Raw genomic sequence first — 23,372 nt, 5'->3', positions numbered from 1 at the left:
TTTATAGTGCATGGTGCTCGTTGAAAGGACGAAATAAACCAACACCCGTTTGAAACTCTCTGCGTCTTGATCAATAAATCTGAGGGGCCGCTACAGCGTTCACAGACCAGTGTGATGCATTCGCGAGCGTCAGAAAGCTATGGTGCATTCAGGAGCATGGGACATTAGATTTTTCAGAATAAAAAGCTAACAGATGTGCATAATCAAAAAATAACAGAAATACAATTATAGAGCATTATAGAGAGTATTGTAAGAAAGCCCACACTGTTTCTGGATAGACACATTATTGTTTGAGTTAAGTTCTGTTCCGTTTTATGCGTCTTTCCTTGTAAATTTGAAATGTCCCATGCTCCTGAATGCATTGATATGGAGGAGTTTAAATTCCTTTTTTGCAATTTTTTTTTTAAAGCAAACGGTTTGTCTTTTGCTTAAGGACATATTAAAATGCATTTATATGCAGAAAAAAGTTATATGTTGGTGCAGTAAACATACAGATATAAATTCATCTAAAATTTGTTCTTATTGAGAATAATTTGTATCGTCTTTCATATCCAATTATTTGAAGTGCGTGGTCATGTGGCCCTCCAATGGTCATGCTGAAAAAAATGTGGCCCTCTTTATCAGGGAAGTTGCCCATCCCTGATTTATGCTGTCAATGCGCCCTCTGGTGGACACGTCAAAAACAATAGAAGACCTTGTTATGTCTATCACTATTTTCAGGACTTATTCCTATATTTCCTTAAACCCAGGTCTAGCAGATGTCAGTCTGTTTTATCTGGTATCAGATGGAAAAGGAGCTGAATGATAGAGCTGAACTAAATTATTTAAACAAAAGATTTAAATAACTTGAGGAAAATATTGGGCTGTAGATGTTTTGACTGATGACCCGGGATGAAGAATTCTCTGGTGAAGATACAACTATTGTATTGCTGATTTTTAAATGTGGACTGCATGTATGTATAACCCAGTTTATTGTGCATTTATTATATATTAGTAATTCATGAAAATGTTAATTTAAATAACTGTTTCTAGTTAAAACTGTATGAGGTGATAAAATAGACGTGTCCATTGTGCAAAAACAAATAACCAAACATTTTATTATATAAGGTCTTTTATTATATAAAGCAGGGGCCTGATGTGAAAAAAGCTGAGAGAGGAATTAAAAAGCAAAGAAAAAAAAGAAAAAAAAGAAAAGAAAATCACATCAAAAAAATCATAGAAGGAGAATTTAACACAGGATAATTTATCCACTCCTACAAAAGAATGTTTTGACTATGGACAATAAATTGGGTCATATTTTTACCAAAAATCAGGTGAAAGCCACTGGCATAGAGATTAGATGGAGCAAATGCCCATAGAAAAACAGATACCATACTTTTCAGCATGCTCAACAGACCACAAGCTTCTTCAGGACACGAGTCTTCCTTTCCATGACATCAGAAACCAGCAAAGAAGACTTTAACACATTAAGCTGGAACCAGGTGTCTTAACTCTGGAGGAAATGTGTGGAGCTGCACCTGGGAACAGGGAAGCTTTTTGGATGTGACATTGCCTGGGCATAGAGGAGAGCAGCAACACATGCATGTGTCTTTATGTCACCAGGAAGCACAACGAGATGGAAGCAAGTGGTGGCTTACAATTTATTGCCATTAATTGGGGAGTCCAAATCTAGCTATGTGGGGCTTTTGGAGTGGGCCACAACAACATTTATATCCATCACCAAGCAAAAGACCAAATAAAAGGCTGGAAATGTTGACAAAATTTTGAGCACCACATGAGGCCTTCAGTCTGGTCCAGAAAACTGAGAAGCTTTCTCCGGCGCTACCTTCTGCGAGCTTCCAAATGCCACAGATATTCTAGAGAAAGAAGCAAGTCTGTTAGAAAGCATGCTCCCTTCATGCCAGGATCTGCAAAGAAAAATGACCAGCTTTATAAAAATGCTAAAATAATATAAAACCAATTAGTTTACTGTCCTGCATTAATACCAACTTTGTTCAAACATTTTGATTAAGCTCTTATTTTGGAGGACAGAAAATGGCACCTTGTTACATTGGTGGTCCTGTGTAACACCAAGAAATCATTGAAGGCAGCCTCGTGTGTTTAACTGAAAAATATAAAATCATTGCTCACCTTCCCTCTCAGTTTTCTGTGTTGTTAATATTCCCATTTAGGCTGCCATCTCTGATGTCTGTAAAATAATACATATATCAAACTAAATTAACCATCTCAATCTGACAGAACAAAAGCTAAACATATTTTCTAGTTAAGATGTTTTAGTAACTGGAATTAAAATAATTTAAAGATTGTGGACACAGTGACAAGTAGAAACTTTTCTTCTGGAGAATCATTTTGTTCTCTACCTCTCTGTCTACACACATTATCTCGCAAGGATTTATTTTAAGATCAGACATGTGAAAAATAGCAAAATTGTAAACTTTTATATTTCAAACTGTGCCAAATATTTTAAAAAGCGGAATTAGACTGATTGAAATAGACCGCAGTAGCCCGGATAAACAAGAGATGCAGTAAAAAGTCTATGAAAAGTAAATGCTAATAAATAGCTAAGCTCATAAATGCAAAAAATTGTTTAAATTGGTAAATTCGTTTATTCATGGTTTATTAAAAGTGTTCATCTTCAAAATGTGTTTATAATGTGTTTAAACATCTATTTGCATAGTTGTATTTCATTTTAATAATGGTTCATGTGAGAAGTGTAATTTCCTACACAGAGGTAGTCAGTGAATGTATCATGAGTTTGGATGAGAGAGCGCAGCAAGAGAAGCCACAGAGATCCGGTTCGGCGGCCATAAGCCAACATCTCCATGTTAAACTGGCTTGTTTTTAGACTATAAACAGTAATTTGTGTCGTGGTTTGTCCCCACGATAATCCACAGTGAGTAAGTGTGCTTAAGTCCGAGGTAGAAGACAGAGAAGTTTCTACTCAAAACTTTTTGGACTGTGTTTTGCTGCTAGCTTAGCATAGCAACTAGCCGATGCTAAGAAGCTGGCTAATGGACTATAGGCTGCAGTTCGCTAACTCAGCTGGACATAGGAGCTTGTAGAGTATCTTACATGGAATCAGCATATAGAGTCAGTTAAAATAAATGTAAAAAAGTAAATAATGTGTTTAAATGTCTATCTGGACAGGATTGGGGGGCAGTGAGAAGATAATTGATGGGGATTTATCAGGCTCTAATGAGACCGATATATTTCAAGTATTTATTTCTTAGAATTGTGTTTATTATAACCAATAACTAATGAAAACCCCAGAATGAGTATCTCAGAGAATTAGAAATTAGAACTGTAAAAGTGCTGAAAGCCTGAGTTCTTTTAAATCAAGATTAAAAACACATTTGTTTAAAATTGCCTTTGACTGTTCTAGTTAAACTGTTCTACTGCTTTTAATGTTCTTCTTTGTTTCTACATTTTATCCCTACTTGCTTTTATTTTGCTATATTTTAATCATGTAAAGCACTTTTCATTGTCTTTGTACTGAATTGTGCTATTTAAATAAATTTGCCTTGCCTTGCCTAGAATAGAATCAGAGCAACCTGGGCTCTCATAACACCTGAGCAGCGCCACAGACTGGTCGACTCCAGGCCTTGCTGCATTGCTGCAGTAATCCAGGGAAAAGAAGCCCCAACTAATTAATGAGTGCTGTACATGATCACAGTTTTCATGTTCATACCTGTCAGTAGGGGTGGGCGATATGAAGAAAATCTAATATGATATCTTCGGGCTATATCACGATATGTTCAAATAACCTTGAAAAACAAATGTTTTTAGCCAAATAGTGCCTAAAGTTGCATTGGCATATCTCATATTAACGTGTCAATTTTTTTTGTTTGAAAAATTGATTGCAAAATAAAAATGTGATATTTCAGTTTTTCTTTTTTAATAAATGTGCAAAAATGTCTACATTTCAGTTTTTTTCTATCAAGATGGGGTGCTAAGTGTACATTACAGAGAAATAAAATGAACTTTTTAGATTTTTGAAAATGGCTGCAATGACACAAAGAGTGAAAAATTTAAAGGGGTCTGAATACTTTCCGTACCCACTGTATATCAGCCTGCGTGTGATAAAGAAATATAATATAGAAGATTCAATTTTTGAATGGAATTACTGAAAAAAGGGGGGGAGTGGTTGCTTAATGGTTAGAGCAGCACGCTTGCAGTCAGATAAGGTTGTAAGAACCCGGTTCAATCCCCACAGCCTGCACTCTGGGTCCCTGAGCAAGACCCTTAACCCCAGATTGCTCCCCAGGCACCGCACATGGCAGCCCACCGCTCCCCCAGGGTGATGGGTTAAAAGCAGAGAACACATTTTGTTGTAATGTATGTTGCAATAACAATAAAGACGATATTATTATTATCCATCGATCATCCATCCATCCGTCAATCCATCGTCTTCTGCTTATCCGGGGTCGGGTTGCGGGGGTAGCAGCTTCAGTAGGGAGGCCCAGACGTCCCTCTCTCCAGCCACTTGGGCCAGCTCCTCCAGGGGAATCCCAAGGCGTTCCCAGCAGAGAGACATAGTCCCTCCAGCGTGTCCTGGTTCTCCCCCTGGGCCTCCAGGGGATTACAATTATTATTATTATTAAAAAAATAAAAACTTTTTCATGATATTCTAATTATATAACCAGCACCTGTATTTCCTATCAGAGGCCCAAGCTTGTTCTGTAAATCATCACGTCTGATAAAGTTACCACTGGGGTCCAGTGTATATCACAGTGAAGTGATCTGAAGGTCCTGGGAACAGACATGTTCATCCACCTTGAAACAAGTGTTAAAATAATAATAGTACTTGACTTAATGTCAGTGTGTATCATGGGTATTTTAATGCAGGCTGATAAAAAATACCAAAACACACAGAAAATAAAACAGAAACATAGAGAAAACTCCCTGGTTTCTGATCAGTGTGACCGCTAACTGAACAAAGAAGGCATCAGGATTAACTAAGCCTGGCTGTTAGCCTGGTCTGGAACATGCTAGCTGAGAGAATAAATCACCATGGTAACTGATGTTACTGCTTTTGGAAAACCGAGTCGAGGCTTAATTTATCCAAGATATCCGGAATATCCTGGTTTAATCTGTTATCTTGGTTTTGTCAAACAGCCCTCTGAAGAGAATGAAGAGACTAATTTTCTCATGTCAAACACAGACACTGATGGGAAGATCAGATGATGTCATCACTGTTCAGTCATCCTATTTTAGTCTTTGTTTATCATGTTGTCTGGTTTAATAAGAACTACTTTATTTTTCCCTAATTACAGACTTAATGGCTGCAAACTCTCAGCGACTGAATTTGAAGTTGTAGCCTCAGCTCTGAAGTCTAACCCCTCTCATCTGACTGAAGTGGAGATAAGAGAGATCGAAGGCGTGTACAACTCTGGAATGAAGCATCTGTGTGAGATACTGGAGAGTTCAGTCTGCAGAGTTAACATCCTGAGGTTAGTTTTCTTTATTTATCCAAGTAACATCATTCACTCATGCTTCATTACTTGTTTTTATAAAGAACTGTCTGTGTCACAACTGTTTGAATGCAATTTTGAAACACTTTTATCATGTAAATAAATTCTTTCCTGATTTCAGATTCTCAGAATATTCATATTATATTTACTAACCATAGTTTATACTTAAAAACGTTTTGGACTGATGTAGAACATTGGCATAAAAGTCTTTCTGAAATACTACAATCAATAAACTCTGATCATTAAACTAGAAACTTTCAGTTGAAATTAAATATAAGAGGCCATCTGTAGAAAAACCAACAGAGTAATTCTCACTGCAGCAATATCCCAATCAAACAGGTGTTTGTGTTCATATATGGTGTTTGTGAGAAAGGTTGAGCTAGCTCAAAGACAGGATGGGTGTGTTTGATATGAAAAAAATGGCTGATCTGGATGGTCAGATCAAGGCTGCATGGGCAACGTTCTACTAAGAGCTCCTAGCTCCTGTTCCTTGACCTTTCAGGGAGTCAACAGTAAAAACTTTATTGAAAAATGGAATAAAAAATCCAGATGATTATTATTTATTTAAACCTCTGAGCTGCCCTCAGGTCTTCAGGAAGGCTGATCCACAGCTGAGGGCCAGAGGTGGAGAAAGTCTCCTCATCGTAGGTTTTAGTTCTCAGATTGACCCACCAGACATACACTGAGACCCACTGAGAACAACTGACCCAGTATGATGGAGAACATCTGAGCCCAGCAGCAGAACATGGGACCAATGTTCAGTGATCAGGGACTGAATGAGCAGAACTTTAAACAGACGCCATGTTTCCTTAGAGAAAACCCTCCATGCAGGCTGCTGGTTTAGGTTGAAGATAAATCCAGAACAATCTGAGCTGAACCTCTGTTAAATGATCCATGTTTAGAACATTATGGGTCTGAGAACCACTGTTCTACCAGAACCCTGACCCAGACTAGAAGACAGCAGCATTTTAAACAGACGCTAGAGCGATCAGACTTAAATATCCAGCAGCAGCAAGTGATCATGGATGGATTTATGTTCAAGTAGAGTTTATTGTTGTGTGGTAATCTCCAACCTCTAGTGCCCCCAACCCTAACCCCAAAACATCTTCATCACCAGCCGCCACTGCTGAGAAACACACCTTGATCTGGACCTTCACACGTCATGATAACATGTTCTGGTTCTGCTGGGTTAACTCTTTAAATCAGTTCTACTGGATCAAATATCAGACATCAGTTCATCATGTTTCTGGGACTTTTACATTCAGGGAAATTAATTTTCTACATTTTAATAATTATTTGTTCATATTTCAGTTTTACCTGCATCCTGGTGGCTTCAGCTCACATCTTTTATACTTTATTCAGATTGAGGAACTGCAGTTTGTCAGAGATCAGCTGTTCTTCTGTGGGATTGGCTCTGAAGTCCAACCCCTCCCATCTGACAGAACTGGACCTGAGTGGAAACCAAGACCTGAAAGATGCTGGAGTGAAGGAGCTCTGTGGTTTTCTCCAGACTCCCCTCTGCAAACTACAGATATTGAGGTCAGACTCCATGTTTTAGTTCTGATATTTGTGATGTGAAAGTTGTGTTGACACTAAACTGCAGACATCTGGCTGATATTCTACTGATCCACACTGAGGATCTTCATGGTAAAGTCTGCTTTCTTCTTTACTGCTTTGCTCCAGTTAAAGTTTCTTTCTGTTTCCAACTTCCTGCCAGGAATTGTTGCCTAAAAACAGCAACTCCTAAACTCCACGTTGCTCAACTGAGAGCCTCCAGGATTGTCAAAGACTCCTGGATCAGGTGTTGAAACGTTTTGGATTTAATTCTGTTGTAGTTGCCATGACTCTGATGATTGAGAATATGCACAGGCATGAGCAGACAAGCCAGAGGGCAGAATTATAACGATGAGAGATTAAAGCTGTCTACTGCTGAGGTTAATGCAAAGTTACAGACAAGTAACAGACTTTAAGAAGCAAACTGATGATAAAAGTCTTTGTGTTTTCTGCTGCTTCAGAATGATGCTTTGAGCCAAAGTTAGCATTGCTAAGCACTATTAGCATGTATTTAAATGCAGTAGCAGCTGGTTTTACTGTATATTGAATAATTTCTAACATTATTGTCCAGTTAAACTCTTACTGACTTCATATCAGAAGGAAATGAGTTTTGTAAATAACTGAATAGGAGCTAAGAGCTGTTGATGTCCAGAGTGGACCAGGAGCCAATCTTTGGACCTGCTGGAAGAGCAGATGTTGGTTATTCAGCTGCTTTGGCTTCACATGTTGCTGCCCTGGACGACCTTGAGGGTTGACCTTTGCCCTCACCTGCCTCCTCATCTGGACCAGCTGCACATTAAAGGGATCCCCTATCTAGCCTTCCCCATCCAGTCCAAACTCTAAAGGATTTGGGCTCCATGAACCTAACAAGTTCACTTGATTTTAGTTTATTTTCTCAGCAAGTGAACTGGATGTTTGTTTTTAGTCACAACAAACCCAAGCAACGACTCAGGCCTGCAGCGCTTTATTCTGGCTTCATTTATATATATTTGAGTCAATATTAGCTGACCTGATAAGTGATGTTTTGGACTGAGAGCAGTTTGAGCTGATAAACCTGAGAGGTGAATATTGTTAGAAACTATTGTGACACTGCTGAGATCACATTTGGTGTGACTGGAATTATTTTTATTTAATTAGTATTGTTTTACTAAAACATTCATCTAGACTTATTTCCTGAATCTCTGTTTTGTTTTCCAGTTATATATTACTTTATTTTCTATTTCATGGGAGTGTTTCTAACATAATTTTATAAACACTTCCCAGAAGATTGGAGAGGTTTCAGACTGCAGCAGCTCTAGATGAGAAATGTGAGGAAGATCAAGTTATTTCACTCCTGTTTGCTGTGGGAGAAGCTGTAGATGACATTTTAGCTGTTTGACCTTTGACTAGAGCAGAGAAAAGATGCCTGGAGCTGGAAAAGCTGTGTTTGAGCAGCACTATGTGGGAAATCCTCCATCATCTTTAAAAGAGCCCAGTTCAGTTCCAGACGTCACCAAGATGGAGAGAGAGCAGAACCATTTATTACAGCTGGACACAAACTGGCAGGAAACTGTGGTTCTGGAGAACTGGAAGAAGAACTCATACGGGCCAGAACTGTTAGCCTCGTGAGACCATCCTGATCTCGCGAGCTTTCAAGGTTTCACTCGCAGATCAGTCTGGCTACTCTCCGTTAAAGAAAATTTGGAGCCGTTCACCAAACGAACGTCCAATCAGCGTTGGCTTTGAGGCGAGTTGAGGTGTGACGCAATGGGAAGCGCGACAGTTCAGTCTAAACAACATGGCGGCTTCAGCCGATGAAACTAGCGTTAGCGTGGCTATCGAGCAAGTTTTATCGGAATTACAGAGTATTTGCTCGTTTGCTGAGCTAACGAGCCTTTACCTGCAGCAGCAAGAGTAGCTTGGCTTGTGGTTGTGTTTTCGTCGTCGCTCGTAACAGAGCGAGGACGAATCTGATTGGTTCATTTGGCCTGTCTATCACCAACATAGGCCAATCAGCTAACCAGTATTTTCGCCCCTTCCCAAAATTACTTCAACGGAAGGTTTCCAGATGGATATGCGGAGCAAATCTATCTGGCGGAGTCAGGTAACAGAACTGTAGCTGGGATAAAAGGACATAAAGCTGTCTGAACCGGTACCAATGGACTCTGAGTTAACGCTCACAAAGGCCAAAGAAAAAGTCCAGCAGAGGGAAACTGAGAAGAACCATAAACAGTTCTGCTCAGCAGCACAGCAGAGGGGAGCAGATCCAACATGGACGCCAGAAGGACCAAGATGAGAAAAATAAAGAGCCAGACCCGGCAGCAGTCAGAACGGGACCAAAGCCAGAGAAGCTGGGAGGAAAAGAGTGTGGTGGATGTGGCTGAAAGCAGAAAGCTTCATGGAAAGACTGCCCAGCTAGAGATGTTCAGTGTTGGAGCTGTTAGAAGGAGCTTCTTGCTGGAGTTTGTTGGTTCGGCCCAGCAGCCAAACTACAGGAGGTCCCAGAACCCCAAGATGACCCAGACAGGCAGGATGATGGATTTCTAGGAGAAAGAGGGTTGAGGAGGTCAGAACCGTGGAGAGGAAAGGTCCAGATGAACCACCATGACAGATATGGGAGTGGTGTAGGGGTTTCTGGGAAGTTGGAGTAAAAATGTTCCTAAGCAGAGTCTGGTGGGTCCTGTCTGCTGGTTGTACAGCCATGTTCTCCTGATATTGTTCAGCTCTACTTTCTAGGAGCCCTTTTCAGTGAGCCAGGATCTAAACAATGGGAGGACTTGTTGAAATGACTGCAGACTCTCTGTAAATATCCTCACCATGAATCCAGCATCATCTAATATAGCCGACAATAAAGGAGTCAGAGACACAAGCAGGAAAGTCCAGGAAAAAATAACCAGCATTTTTCCTTCAGCTCACATCTTTTATTCTTTATTCAGATTGAAGGACTGCAGTTTGTCAGAGATCAGCTGTTCTTCTCTGGTTTTGGCTCTGAAGTCCAACCCTTCCCATCTGACAGAACTGGACCTGAGTGACAACAAATCCCTGAAAGATGCTGGAGTGAAGGAGCTCTGTGGTTTTGTCCAGACTCCCCTCTGCAAACTACAGATATTGAGGTAAGACGCCATGTTTTAGTTCTGATATTTGTGATGTGAAAGTTGTGTTGACACTAAACTGCAGACATCTGGCTGATATTCTACTGATCCACACTGAGGAGCTTCATGGTAAAGTCTGCTTTCTTCTTCACTGCTTTGCTCCAGTTAAAGTTTTTTTCTGTTTCCAACTTCCTGCCGGGATTTATTGCCTAAAAACAGCAACTCCTAAACTCCACGTTGCTCAACTGAGAGCCTCCAGGATTGTCAAAGACTCCTGGATCAGGTGTTGAAACGTTTTCACAGAAACTGAGTGAAAGTCTGCTAACCTTGGATTTAATCCTGTTGTAGTTGCCTTGACTCTGATGATTGAGAATATGCACAGGCATGTCAATATTGAGAAATAGAGCAAAAGTAAACACACCCTCAGCAACAGCCTGTTGCTCTGCCTGCTAAATAAAGGATAAAGGATCTAATCAGTTAGTTTTTGCGATCTAAAATGCAAAACATTTGGATGACTTTCCTGTTAGTGAAACTTTAAAAAACCTGTGTTCAAGTGTCAAATAATAAATTCATAATAATGAATAAATAATCATTGGAGTATAAATCTGAAAACATTGTCCACTAATCTACCATTTTAGTGTGTGGTGGCACAAGTGGGTCAAGAGTCAATTAATCTATCAATTGCAATATAAATATGTAGATATGATGATTATGATACTCTTATAGAAAAACATGTTCTTAAAGCAATAAATCAAACTAAAATACACTTTATAGTAAAATTAAATAGTGGTCCCACCACTGCAGACAGCAGACAGGTAGAATGTACTTCAGGTATTATACCACTGAAGAAGTAAAGTGCTAAACTAAGTCACCCACTGGTAAACTCCTGCAGCGGAGAGCAAGCTTTGAAGAAATGCTGCTTTATTGATGGAATTGTAGTAACACACTGTGTTATATTGTAAGTAATGTAACACTGTTATCTGTTACATTGAGTGATGACTCTCTTTTACTAAATGAAAACTGGAGACTCCTATTTTCTTTTTGATACAAGTAATTTTACACAGTTTGGTCAATTCCAGTAAAAGTAAGAGGCATCACTTGTATCTATAGTTAGAGATGATTTGTTAGTGAGATGAAGCCAAAACATCCAAAGTGTATTATCACTAGACTCAAATATGTCTTTAGTGCTGTCAAACAATTAAAAATTTTAATCGTGATTTAGATAATGTGTGAACAAATGTGCAAATAAATAAATATTTATTGCCAAAATACTTTTTGCCACTTAAACAAAGAAATGGTAATAAGCATTTACATATAAAGTAATTCTAATTTTACAATTTTATAAAGTCACAAGTTTTACTGTTCCTTTTTTCACACTCTCACACACATCTAATTCTGAGCTTTCACACCAACAAATGTTTTTTTTTGTATATTTTTGCATGCTGGTTATATTTATTTTTTCAAAGCCTCAAAAAAGGTTTGAAGTTTCCAGTTCATTCCAGAGTCTTACACTTTGCTTGCAACTGGGTCAGGAGCTTTTTGTGCTGTCACGGTAACTCCAGCTACTTCATTTGGCAACGGGATTCCGCCTTAGTTTGTTAAATACAAACACAGCGAATTAAAAAGCATAAAAGTATGGTTTATGGGTTGGGTTTCTGCAATGTTATCAGTGTGTAAAAAGCTCATCTTCAGAACCAATCTCTCCTCGAAATGGTGATCTGCACCGTCTAATCTACTTTCGGCAGTTATCACCGGTTATTGCAACCGTAAGCTACAGAAAATACAGGCAGAGTTGCTTCCTCTGTCTTTACTCCCTCAGCTCCTGTCATTCTAGAGGAGGAGGCACTGCAGCGCGAATTGAGGCAGAGGGATATTTCAGCTGGTTATACTCAAGTATCTGTAGTGCAATCGGTTCTCTTTATACCTCCTGTTTATCGTCACTTATTTTAGAGCCCAAATAAGCGACTTCACTTTCAGAAACAAGCCCCAAAAAACGCAACCCGCAACTGATTAAATTTACTAGCGACTTTAGAAAAAAGAAGCTCAAAGTCGCATAAAATAAGCGTATTTGGCAACAGTGAGCATGGGTCTGTTGTGCTAGTATCTATAGCATTCTTGGAACTACGGAAAGCACCAAGCGTAAAAAAAAATCACAGTCCAGAGAGCGCTGTGAGGAAAAACACATTGAGGAACGGTGTGTGTTTTGACGTGCGACTAACGCAGACAAAACAAAATTGTCGCCGTTATGGAATAACAAAGTTAATGCATTAATAACGCGTTAAAACTGACAGCTCTGGTAATAATTTACATACAGGAGACGGCCAAATCCTAACATGTCCACCCACATATATTTTGTCAGTTCTGTTGTTTTACTGTAGATGATCTTTCTTCATCTTTGCAGTTAAATTAAGCTTTTAACTAAATGAGAGACACATCAGTTCTGCTGTAGAACCAAGACCTGAAGAGACTGAAGAGATTTTCTGTGTGGGTCAAACAGGACATTGATATGAAGAGCAGATGTTCATCTGATGATGACATCACTAATTAGTCATCTTTTAGTCTGTTTATCAGTGTTTGTTAGTCTGATTTAACTAACTGATGTTCTTGTTCCTCTGATCACAGACTTGCTGGATATGAACTCTTAATGACTTACAGTGAAGTTGTGGCCTCAGCTCTGGAGTCCAATGCCTCCCGTCTGACTGAACTGGAAATAAAACGGATCCATGGAGGAACCATTGGAGACTCTGAAATAAAGACACTCTGTGTTATCCTGGAGACTTTAGTCTGTAACATAAAGAAACTGAGGTTGGTTTTATCTATTAATCCTTCATTGCTACTTTAAAACATATTCCAATTAATAATTTTTTAACATATTTTCTTTAAAGACAACCTGCTGTCTAAATGTTTTGCCTTGTACATTTTTTATTTTCTCATTTAATATTTTCACAGTATTGAACAATTCACTCTTAAAATGTTTGAAACTGATGAACAAAAAATTGGAAATGAATAAGTCAAATCATATGAATTTAATATAGCTTTATTTTTTATTTCTTAGTCACATCTTTTCATCAAACATTAATGAAAAGATGTGACTAAGAAATTTGTTCTTCTAGAGTGGTGCCAGGATGACACACAGACACAGAAACAAGTTAAATAAGAGAAAAATAGCATTATCTAAAAAAAGATTGAGGATCAGAGAGAAACCGTCCTCTTCAATCTGACAGCTCAATCAGACAGAACCAGAACAAACTCAACCTGCCAGAACCAGCAGTGTGGCTATTAAAACTACTCCACAATAATTAACAATAAAAACCTCTAGTGCAGCAGAAGGTCTCTGGACTCAGCATAGGCGAGAACGGGGTAACGTGAGCCTTTTTACATTTACTTCCCTCTAGCTAAGTAAAAATGATATATCAGTAGAGTTTACTCTTTTCCTATTAATTCCTGATGTTTTCTAACTATGAGAATGAGCAGAATGTTTTCACGACAAAGGCCATTGAAATATGATTGTGTTTAAAAAAAGCTGTCTTGGGTCTCGCTTTACCCCAGTTTAGGGTAAACTTAATAATAATAATAATAATAATAATACATTTTATTTGTAATGCACTTTACATTTAAGAAAAATCTCAAAGTGCTACAGGTAAAATCATCATAGAAGGGTAAAATCAAGATTTAAAACTAAGCATCGCTTTAAAACACTTATGAATAAAATCAATAGCATAATTGTAAAATGTTAAAAGACATATGTCCTGCTAAAAAGAAATGTTTTTAATCCTTTTTTAAAAGTCTGAATAGTCTGTGGTTCCCTCAGATGATCAGGTAGGGCATTCCAGGTCCGAGGAGCGGCAGAGCAGAAGGCACTATCGCCCATGGTGCTTAGCTTAGTCTTGGGGAGGAGGAGGTGATTTAAGTGTTTTGAGCGGCGGGATCGTGTTGTGGTGAGAGGGGAGAGCAGTTCCTTCAGGTATAGTGGGGCATTTCCATAGATGCACTGGTGGGTGAGAATTGAGATCTTGTATTCAATCCTTGCAGAAGCAGGGAGCCAGTGAAGGGAGTGGAGAATGGGTGTGATGTGGTCATACTTTCGGACTTTCATCAGGAACCTTGCAGCACTGTTCTGAATATATTGTAGTTTCTGCAGACTCTTGTTAGGGATCCCGATGAGAAGTGCATTACAGTAGTCCAGCCTGGAGGAGACAAAGGCATGGACCAGTTTTTCTGCATCAGCCAAGGTGAGTGTAGAACGGAGTTTTGAAATATTTCTTAGATGATAGAAGGAGATTTTGCAGAGTTGTTTGATATGGGGTTCAAAGGTTAGTTGTGGATCAAATCTTACACCGAGATTGGTGACTGTTGTGGAGAGGGGAATGTCCTGGCCAGAGATGGTTATACCGGTAATGGGGGATGACTGGACTTGGTGTGATGTGCCAACAAGGATTGCCTCAGTTTTGGAGCTGTTCAACTGGAGAAAATTGTGTTTCATCCACATCTTTATCTCTTCCAGGCAGGCAATGAGTGTTGAAGATGATGATGCTGTTGTTGAAGCTGCAGTAGGATGAGATTTTATGTACAGTTGTGTATCATCAGCGTACAAGTGAAATGAGACTCCATGATGGCTGATGACATGACCGAGGGGGAGGATGTAGATGATGAAGAGGATGGGCCCCAGTACTGATCCCTTGGGGACTCCGCAGGTGACTTTGTGATGCCATGAACTTGTATTGCCAATTGAGATGTACTCTGTTCTGTCAGCGAGGTATGATTGAAACCAGTTCAGAGCAGTGTCAGAGAGTCCAGTGGTTTTGTGTAGCCTGTTGAGAAGAATCTGATGATCAACAGTGTCAAAAGCAGCAGACAGATCAAGGAGTACGAGGAGGGAAGGTGAGCCTTTATCTGCTGCCATTCGTAGGTCGTTTGTGACTCTAACCAGGGCTGTTTCAGTGCTATGACCAGAGCGAAAACCAGACTGGAATTTCTCAAAAAGATTGTTTTGTTTGAGATGGTCCTGGAGATGGGTGGCAACAACTTTTTCCAGTACTTTAGAGAGGAATGGGAGATTGGAAATGGGCCTGTAATTTGAAAGTGTATCTGGGTCTAGGGTAGGTTTTATCAGGAGTGGTCTGATTATGGCTGTTTTAAGGGCAGGTGGAACATTGCCGGAATGGAGGGAGTGGTTTATCACATTGGTAATCAGAGGGCTTAGGGCCGGGGCGTTTGCTTTTACTAGAGTTGTAGGAAAGGGGTCAAGGGCACAGGTTGTGGGTTTCATTCTCTTGATGATCTTTTCAACCTCATGTTGGGAGACTTCTGGAAGGCATTGTAGTGGCTGTGTGATTACAAGCTGTGAGTGTTCAATTGAGATGGGTGAGTCTATTTTTGTTTTGAAAAAGTCCAGGAAATTATTACAGTGCTCTTCTGTAGTTTCTGTAAGTGAGGGGGTTATTGGTTTGAGAAGTTGGCTTATGGTGGAGAACAGCTGCTTGGAGTTTCCAGGACTGTTTCTAATGATGTTTCCATAAAATTGTGACCGTGCCGTTGTGAGTGACTTTGAGTAGTGTTTTTGGTGTTCTCGGAAAGCTTGTTTGTGCACAGTAAGACCTGTTGCTTTGAATCTCCGCTCAATAGCACGCCCAATTGCCTTCATTTTACATAGCTCCATGGTGTACCAGGGGGCTGATTGGGAGAAAGTGACTGTTCTGGTTTTGAATGGGGCATGGACATCCAGAATACTCTTCAGGGTGTTATTATGGTAATCCACGGAGTCCGTGGCTGGTAAACAGTTTTCCAAACAGAGATTTTGAAGGTCGGATGCCATAGACTCTGGGTCAATGTTTTCTTAGACAGACCAGAGAAATTAATGGGATAAAGTGAACAGGTTGGGGTTAGGGCTGCACATTTAATTGCACTTGCAATATAATCCCATTTAAAAAAATGCAATTTCCAAATCGCAGAGGTCTGCAATTTTTGGCTATGTAACAATTAGTGAATCAGACGTCTCCTTTAGGTGTCAGTAATATGTTCAAAGTGGGTTTGCCTCCACATGGAAGGGAAGACAGTTGCAGCAGTGAGATAATCTAATTTTATTACTTGTTTTAGAGTTTATATAATTATACTGTTTTACCAGAAACTTTATGGAATCTCACCATATTATTAAGTACTGGTCAATTAGTTTAATACATAGACTTGCTTTTTGGCTGCACTTTGCACTTTATGTTCAACAAGAATTGATGTCCAAATCAATTAAGAGCTGTTCTCTTGAATAATATTCTGATTAATAAAAACCTTAAAAGTTCTTGTTTTAAATAGTCCTTGTTTTCAAAGATCTTTATTTAGAAGCCATTTTGTTGCTTGTGGTTAATGCAGAGAAAAGTCCAAATCAAATTGCAATTTTGGTTGAAATATATCGTAGGCAGAACGCATTCATCTCTGGTCCGAGTTGAGACGCAGTGGCTCTTTTAGCACCTGATCTGCACAGCGATGAAACAGATAGATTTGTTGTTTGTATATGTTTAAAAAGACATGATAAATTAAACTGAAAAAAATGGCAATAAATCGCAATAATAAGTTAAAAAAATCACAATTAGAGTATTTTTCAAAATTGTTTAGCCCTAGTTGGGGTTAAGTTGATCCACTTACATTTTCCACTTTAAAACTACCACAACAATACATGTTTTAACAATAGAGCATTTTTTAAATGGCATCACATTTTTCCCGAGACAGCCGGTTTCCTGACAGGTCAGACAGGAAGAGTGCAAACTAGAATGGCAACAACAGCCATACTAATCATTTTGGAAGATGATGATGTCCCAGGAGCTTCATTTCAACTTGCTTCGATGGAGAAACCCAGATAGAACTGCTGAAACGTTGGTTGAAATGTAGAGGGCTCAAAATGAGAGGAAAGAAGGCAGGATTAGTAGAACATTTGGCGAGGTTGTCCTCTCCTCTCTCACAATGGATCAAACTTCAGGAAGAAACCCACTGAATCCATAGCATAGAAGAAGAAATGTTTCTTTTTCATTTATAAGTGTACGTTCTAATGAAATTTGTCTTCTGCATTTTACCCATTCCTTAGAGAGCAGTGGGCAGCTATCACAGCACCCAGGGAGGAATCTGTGGCTAAGGGTCTTACTTAGGGATGCACAGTGGCAGTCTGCGGGGATCAAACTGGGTACTTGTAACCTTCTCAGAGTGAACGCGCACTGGTCTAACCACTAGGCCACCACTCCAGCTAATACTAAGAAAAATACATGTATTAAATAGACTTAAAAACAGTCACACACACACACACACACACACACACACACACACACACACACACACACACACACACACACACACACACACAGACAGACACACCCCTCTGCAGACATAAATCAATCCAAATGCATGTATTTTGCTGGTATTTGTGCATACTGGTGCGTTACTGCTTGTAAAAAGTTGTTGCGGGGGTGTGGAGTATGGTTACCTGACTCCGCCAGATGGATTTGCTCCGCATATCCATCTGGAAACCTTCCGTTGAAGTAATTTTGGGAAGGGCCGAAAATACTGGTTAGCTGATTGGCCTATGTTGGTGATAGACGGGCCAAATAAACCAATCAGATCAACGAAGCATATGACGTACTCGTCAACATGCTTCGTCGTCGCTCTGTTACGAGCGATGACCAAAACACAACCACAAGCCAAGCTACTCTTGCTGCTAAAGGTAAAGGCTCGTTGGCTCAGCAAATAAATACTCTGTAATTCCGATAAAACTTGCTTGATAGCCACGCTAACGCTAGTTTCATCGGCTGAAGCCGCCATGTTCTTTAGACTGAACTGTCGCGCTTCTCGTTGCGTCACACCTCAACCCGCCTCAAAGCCAACGCTGATTGGACGTTCGTTTGGTGAACGGCTCCAAATTTTCTTTAACGGAAGTAGCCAGACTGATCTGCGAGTGAAACCTTGAAAGCTCGCGAGATCAGGATGGTCTTACGAGGCTAGGAGTATGGAGGGTCGAACCCGCTTTCTTGCTACATGGCAAACCAGAAAAAGGTGTTCTGTTGGAAAAAACTAAGCCCAAAGAATTGACTTTTCATTAAACATAACCCCAAGAAACTACAACCGAAAGTTACAAGTGAGTTTAAATAAGCCAAAAGTTGCTGCTGATAAACGGACTAAATGTAACACTGAAGCTCATTTAACCACTCCTCATGGATTGTATGAAGTATTAAACCACAAGTTTTACCACAGCACCAACTTCACCTTGCTAGCAAGGGTGGAATGGGAGGGGCTTGAAAACATAATGATCACATGACCACACTTTGGTTCCTTTGCTGAGATATAGCTGGTGTGAGAACATTACCCGGTGTCTCACATTACCCTGCTCTCCCCTACTGTTCAGCAACCACTTAAAGGTATACTATGAGACCGGGGTTGATTTTCCAGCGAGGCTCCCCCGAGAGGGCGAAAGTAAAAGTGCACTGTCATAAAGATGCTCAGCTGTTTTGGTTTCTCCGTCAAGCCAGGCGCGGTTGTTTTGAGCTTAGCAGACAGGCGAACGCAACGAAAAGTCGAAAAAACGGCAGTACAAACAATGACTATCACAGTGAAAGTATGAACATCAGGGTTTCCCGCAGCGCATCTGCTCACGCTACCGCCTCGCCAACATTCAAAAAAATAAAAATAAATAAATAAATAATTATAATAATAATAAAAAAAACTAGATATGCTTGCATGTTTATTTGACGTTAACACGCGGTTCTTTGTTGTTGCTTTCGCGCGTGCATATAGTGAATGGCAGGGCAAAAACACATGGAGTTCTCGCCGTAAAAGCAAGACCGACTCTCGCGGTCTTGCACAAGACTTCTGAGCCTGTGGGTGCGGGCTGAGTGCTCCTGCAATTGCAAGTACGGTATTTCCCCCACAGACCACCAGGGCGGCCGAGAAAACCTTTGTTCGACCTGAAATTACTCATTTAATCATCCAAAACGGTATGGAACACATTAATTAACTGAAAAATGTTGCATAGTATGCCTTTAATAAGTTTGAGCAACAAGAAGTAAAACAAAGAAAAACTGAATAATCATAATTTATATTAGTATGCACACCAATCTCATCAAATACATTGTGAAAATGTTACATTTTTGACCCTCATATGAGAAAGAGAAAATCATAGATTCATCACACAGAGTGAAATATTTAAAGTTTTTATATCTTGTCAGTTTGATGATTCTGGGTTAAAGAGAATAAAAACCAAAAATTCAGTCTCAGAAAATCAGTGATGAGGCAGTGAACAGACAGTACAGCGAGTTTGCTCCTGTTAACCTGTATTTCTCTGTTTTTTCAACCTGGGTATTAAATAACATATAAGCAATAGATAACAGTGGCAATAGATCAGAGAGACTGTAGAATGCTCCCCATGCGCCCCTCAGTGTCGGAGGTACACTGCTCCCTAGGGGATGGTTAAATGCAGAGGTTAAATGTTCCCAGGGCACTGAGTGATACTTTCATTAACAGGATTTTAAGATGGGATAATTGGACACGGAGGTCACCACCCCTGTTTATCTACAGGAGGATTCTCTTCACAAAAATTACTCCTTTACTCTGTCAGACCAACATTCCTCTCAATCCAGGATGAAAACATCTTTGTCTCCAAAAGAGTGATGGCTGGCCTGCAGAAAGAGCAGAATCTTTGCCTGATTAGTAGCCTGATGGTTCTCTTTAGCATGTGAGCTACGTATGATTCTTACCCTGATTATTATTAACTTAAACAGCAACAACATAATAAACCCTAAAGAAAAAATATAAAAGTTGCCAAAATATTTAAGAAGTAAAATAAACTATGAGAGAAAATAAATACCAATATTTCTATTGATATCATATTTAGTTAAATGTATTTATTGGTGGGGGAATGGTGACCAGGTGGATAGAGCAGGGCACTTGTCTTCTGGAAAGGCTGCAAGTTCACTGGTTCAAATCCCACTGTCTGCTGCCCTCTGTCCCTGAGCAAAACCCTTAGCCCCAGAAAACCCCCTGGACCCACCCAGTGGACGGCCACTTCTCCCTGAGGGATGGGTTAAATGCAAAGAACACATTGATTGGTTTGTACAACGATGGAGTGAAAAATCAAGATGATGATTATTTAGTTCAAACCTCTGAGCTGCCCTCAGGTCTTCAGGAAGGCTGATCCACAGCTGAGGGTCAGAGGTGGAGAAAGTCTCCTCATCTTAGGTTTTAGTTCTCAAAATGACCCACCAGACACACAGAGACCCACTGAGAACAACTGACCCAGTATGATGGAGAACATCTGAGCCCAGCAGCAGAACATGAGACCAATGTTCAGTGATCAGGGACTGAATGAGCAGAACTTTAAACAGACGCCATGTTTCCTTAGAGAAAAGCCTCCATGCAGGCTGCTGGTTTAGGTTGAAGATAAATCCAGAACAATCTGAGCTGAAACTCTGTTAAATGATCCATGTTTAGAACATTATGGGTCTGAGAACCACTGTTCTACCAGAACCCTGACCCAGACTAGAAGACAGCAGCATTTTAAACAGACGCCAGAGCGATCAGACTTAAATATCCAGCAGCAGCAAGTGATCATGGATGGATTTATGTTCAAGTAGAGTTTATTGTTGTGTGGTAATCTCCATCCTCTAGTGCCCCCCCCAACCCTAACCCCAGAACATCTTCATCACCAGCCGCCACTGCTGAGAAACACATCTTGATCTGGACCTTCACACGTCATGATAACATGTTCTGGTTCTGCTGGGTTTAACTCTTTAAATCAGTTCTACTGGATCAAATATCAGACATCAGTTCATCATGTTTCTGGGACTTTTACATTCAGGGAAATTCATTTTCTACATTTTATTATTTATGTCTTCATATTTCAGTTTTAACCTGCATCCTGTTGGCTTCAGCTCACATCTTTTATTCTTTATTCAGATTGAAGGACTGCAGGTTGTCAGAGATCAGCTGGTCTTCTGTGGGATTGGCTCTGAAGTCCAACCCCTCCCATCTGACAGAACTGGACCTGAGCTGGAACAAAGACCTGAAAGATGCTGGAGTGAAGGAGCTCTGTGGTTTTCTCCAGACTCCCCTCTGCAAACTACAGATATTGAGGTCAGACTCCATGTTTTAGTTCTGATATTTGTGATGTGAAAGTTGTGTTGACACTAAACTGCAGACATCTGGCTGATATTCTACTGATCCACACTGAGTATCTTCATGGTAAAGTCTGCTTTCTTCTTCACTGCTTTGCTCCAGGTAAAGTTTCTTTCTGTTTCACACTTCCTGCCAGGATTTATTGCCTAAAAACAGCAACTCCTAAACTCCACGTTGCTCAACTGAGAGCCTCCAGGATTGTCAAAGACTCCTGGATCAGGTGTTGAAACGTTTTCACAGAAACTGAGTGAAAGTCTGCTAACCTTGGATTTAATCCTGTTGTAGTTGCCATGACTCTGATGATTGAGAATATTCACAGGCATGAGCAGACAAGCCAGAGGGCCCGGTGTGGAGCAGAATTATAACGTTGAGAGATTAAAGCTGTCTACTACTGAGGTTAATGCAAAGTTACAGACAAGTAACAGACTTTAAGAAGCAAACTGAAGATAAAAGTCTTTGTGTTTTCTGCTGCTTCAGAATGATGCTTTGCGCCAAAATTAGCACTGCTAAGAGCTATTAGCATGTATTTCAATGAGGTAGCAGCTTCTTTATTGTTTATTGAACATAATTCCTAACATTATTGTCCAGTTAAACTCTTACTGACTCGATATCAGAAGAAAATGAGTTTTGTAAATAATTTAATAGGAGCTAAGAGCTGTTGATGTCCAGAGTGGACCAGGAGCCAATCTTTGGACCCGCTGGAAGAGCAGATGTTGGTTATTCAGCTGCTTTGGCGTCACATGTTGCTGCCCTGGACGACCTTGAAGGTTGACCTTTGCCCTCACCTGCCTCCTCATGTGGACCAGCTGCAGATTAAAGGGATCCCCCATCTAGCCTTCCCCATCCAGTCCAAACTCTAAAGGATTTGGGCTCCATGAACCTAACAAGTTCACTTGATTTTAGTTGATTTTCTCAGCAAGTGAACTGGATGTTTGTTTTTAGCCACAGCAAACCCAAGCAACGACTCAGGCCTGCAGCGCTTTATTCTGACTTCAATTATCCGTATTTAGTCAATATTAGCTGACCTGATTAGTGATGTTTTGGACTGAGAGCAGTTTGACCTGATAACCCTGAGAGGTGAATATTGTTAGAAACTATTGTGACACTGCTGAGATCACATTTGGTGTGACTGGAATTATTTTTATTTAATTAGTATTGTTTTACTAAAACATTCATCTAAACTTATTGTCTGAATCTCTGTTTTGTTTTCCAGTTATATATTACTTTATTTTGTATTTCATGGGAGTGTTTCTAACATCAGATTAGAATGGACTAAAGTTTAATTCTTCGTAGGTTATCTAAGGTTTATAAATTGATAAATTGCTGCTAAGTGGAGGCAGCAGCATTAAACTAAACAGTAATTATTGAGGAGAAATCTAAATAAATAACAAGTAGTATCTCCTGTGAATAGGTGGTACGCTGAGCCATGATTAAAGGTTCCAGGGCCCGGTCCATAGTACTACATCCCTATTTAACCTGCTGGTTCATTATAGAGCTACATGGAGCGGCTGTTACACATGATGGACTTCTGCTGAAAGCCATGAAGCAGGTGCTGAACCACCAGATCAATGACGTCCCAAATGAAGCTTTGGACTTCATTGACCCATGACCCGGCCCCATGAATCAAGCCCCAACAAAGTTCTTCTGAAGGACTGTGTTGCTGTTTCTAACAAATGCACCAGAGCTTCAGCTTCAAGCAGACCATCACTACTGAAAGCCAGCGCTAAGCTGACCACCTCACTATAGCTGCTGGTGTTGCTAGGATGTGGTCCTGACGGGCCCATGTGGGCTGAGGGAGAGGTACCGAGAGACAACACATCCAGAGGTTTACATCCTGAAGGTGAGGAAACCAGGGATAGAAGAACAAAGATGGAGACGGTAGTACAAGTAACCCCTCCAGAACCGTTGAAATATTCTAACAACACGTCATGATAACATGTTCTGGTTCTGCTGGGTTTAACTCTTTAAATCAGTTCTACTGGATCAAATATCAGACATCAGTTCATCATGTTTCTGGGACTTTTACATTCAGGGAAATTAATTTTATTTAATTTTATCTAGAACTGAGAAAGAGGAAGATAGAAGAAATGAAAAATACTGATGTTTCATTTATTTGAAGGTTTTTAATATC

At 40.0% G+C, this 23,372-nt stretch overlaps 1 protein-coding gene across 1 annotated transcript in view; it reads left to right on the top strand.

Annotated features, from left to right (window-relative positions):
- The window catches only part of LOC105923967 (NACHT, LRR and PYD domains-containing protein 12-like), a 46,335-nt gene that overhangs the window by 18,791 nt on the left and 4,172 nt on the right, over nucleotides 1–23,372 (top strand). The window contains exons 7-10 of the mRNA XM_036133609.1: nucleotides 5,274–5,450; nucleotides 6,834–7,010; nucleotides 9,941–10,117; nucleotides 21,023–21,199. Of these exons, the coding sequence (XP_035989502.1) occupies nucleotides 5,274–5,450; nucleotides 6,834–7,010; nucleotides 9,941–10,117; nucleotides 21,023–21,199 (708 nt within the window). The remainder of the gene's footprint in view (nucleotides 1–5,273; nucleotides 5,451–6,833; nucleotides 7,011–9,940; nucleotides 10,118–21,022; nucleotides 21,200–23,372) is intronic.

This window comes from Fundulus heteroclitus, unplaced genomic scaffold, assembly GCF_011125445.2.
Source record: "Fundulus heteroclitus isolate FHET01 unplaced genomic scaffold, MU-UCD_Fhet_4.1 scaffold_65, whole genome shotgun sequence".
In the NCBI taxonomy this organism is placed as follows: Eukaryota; Metazoa; Chordata; class Actinopteri; order Cyprinodontiformes; family Fundulidae; genus Fundulus; species Fundulus heteroclitus.
Note: the sequence above shows the minus strand (reverse complement) of the source record. Positions and strands in the feature narration are given on the sequence as shown.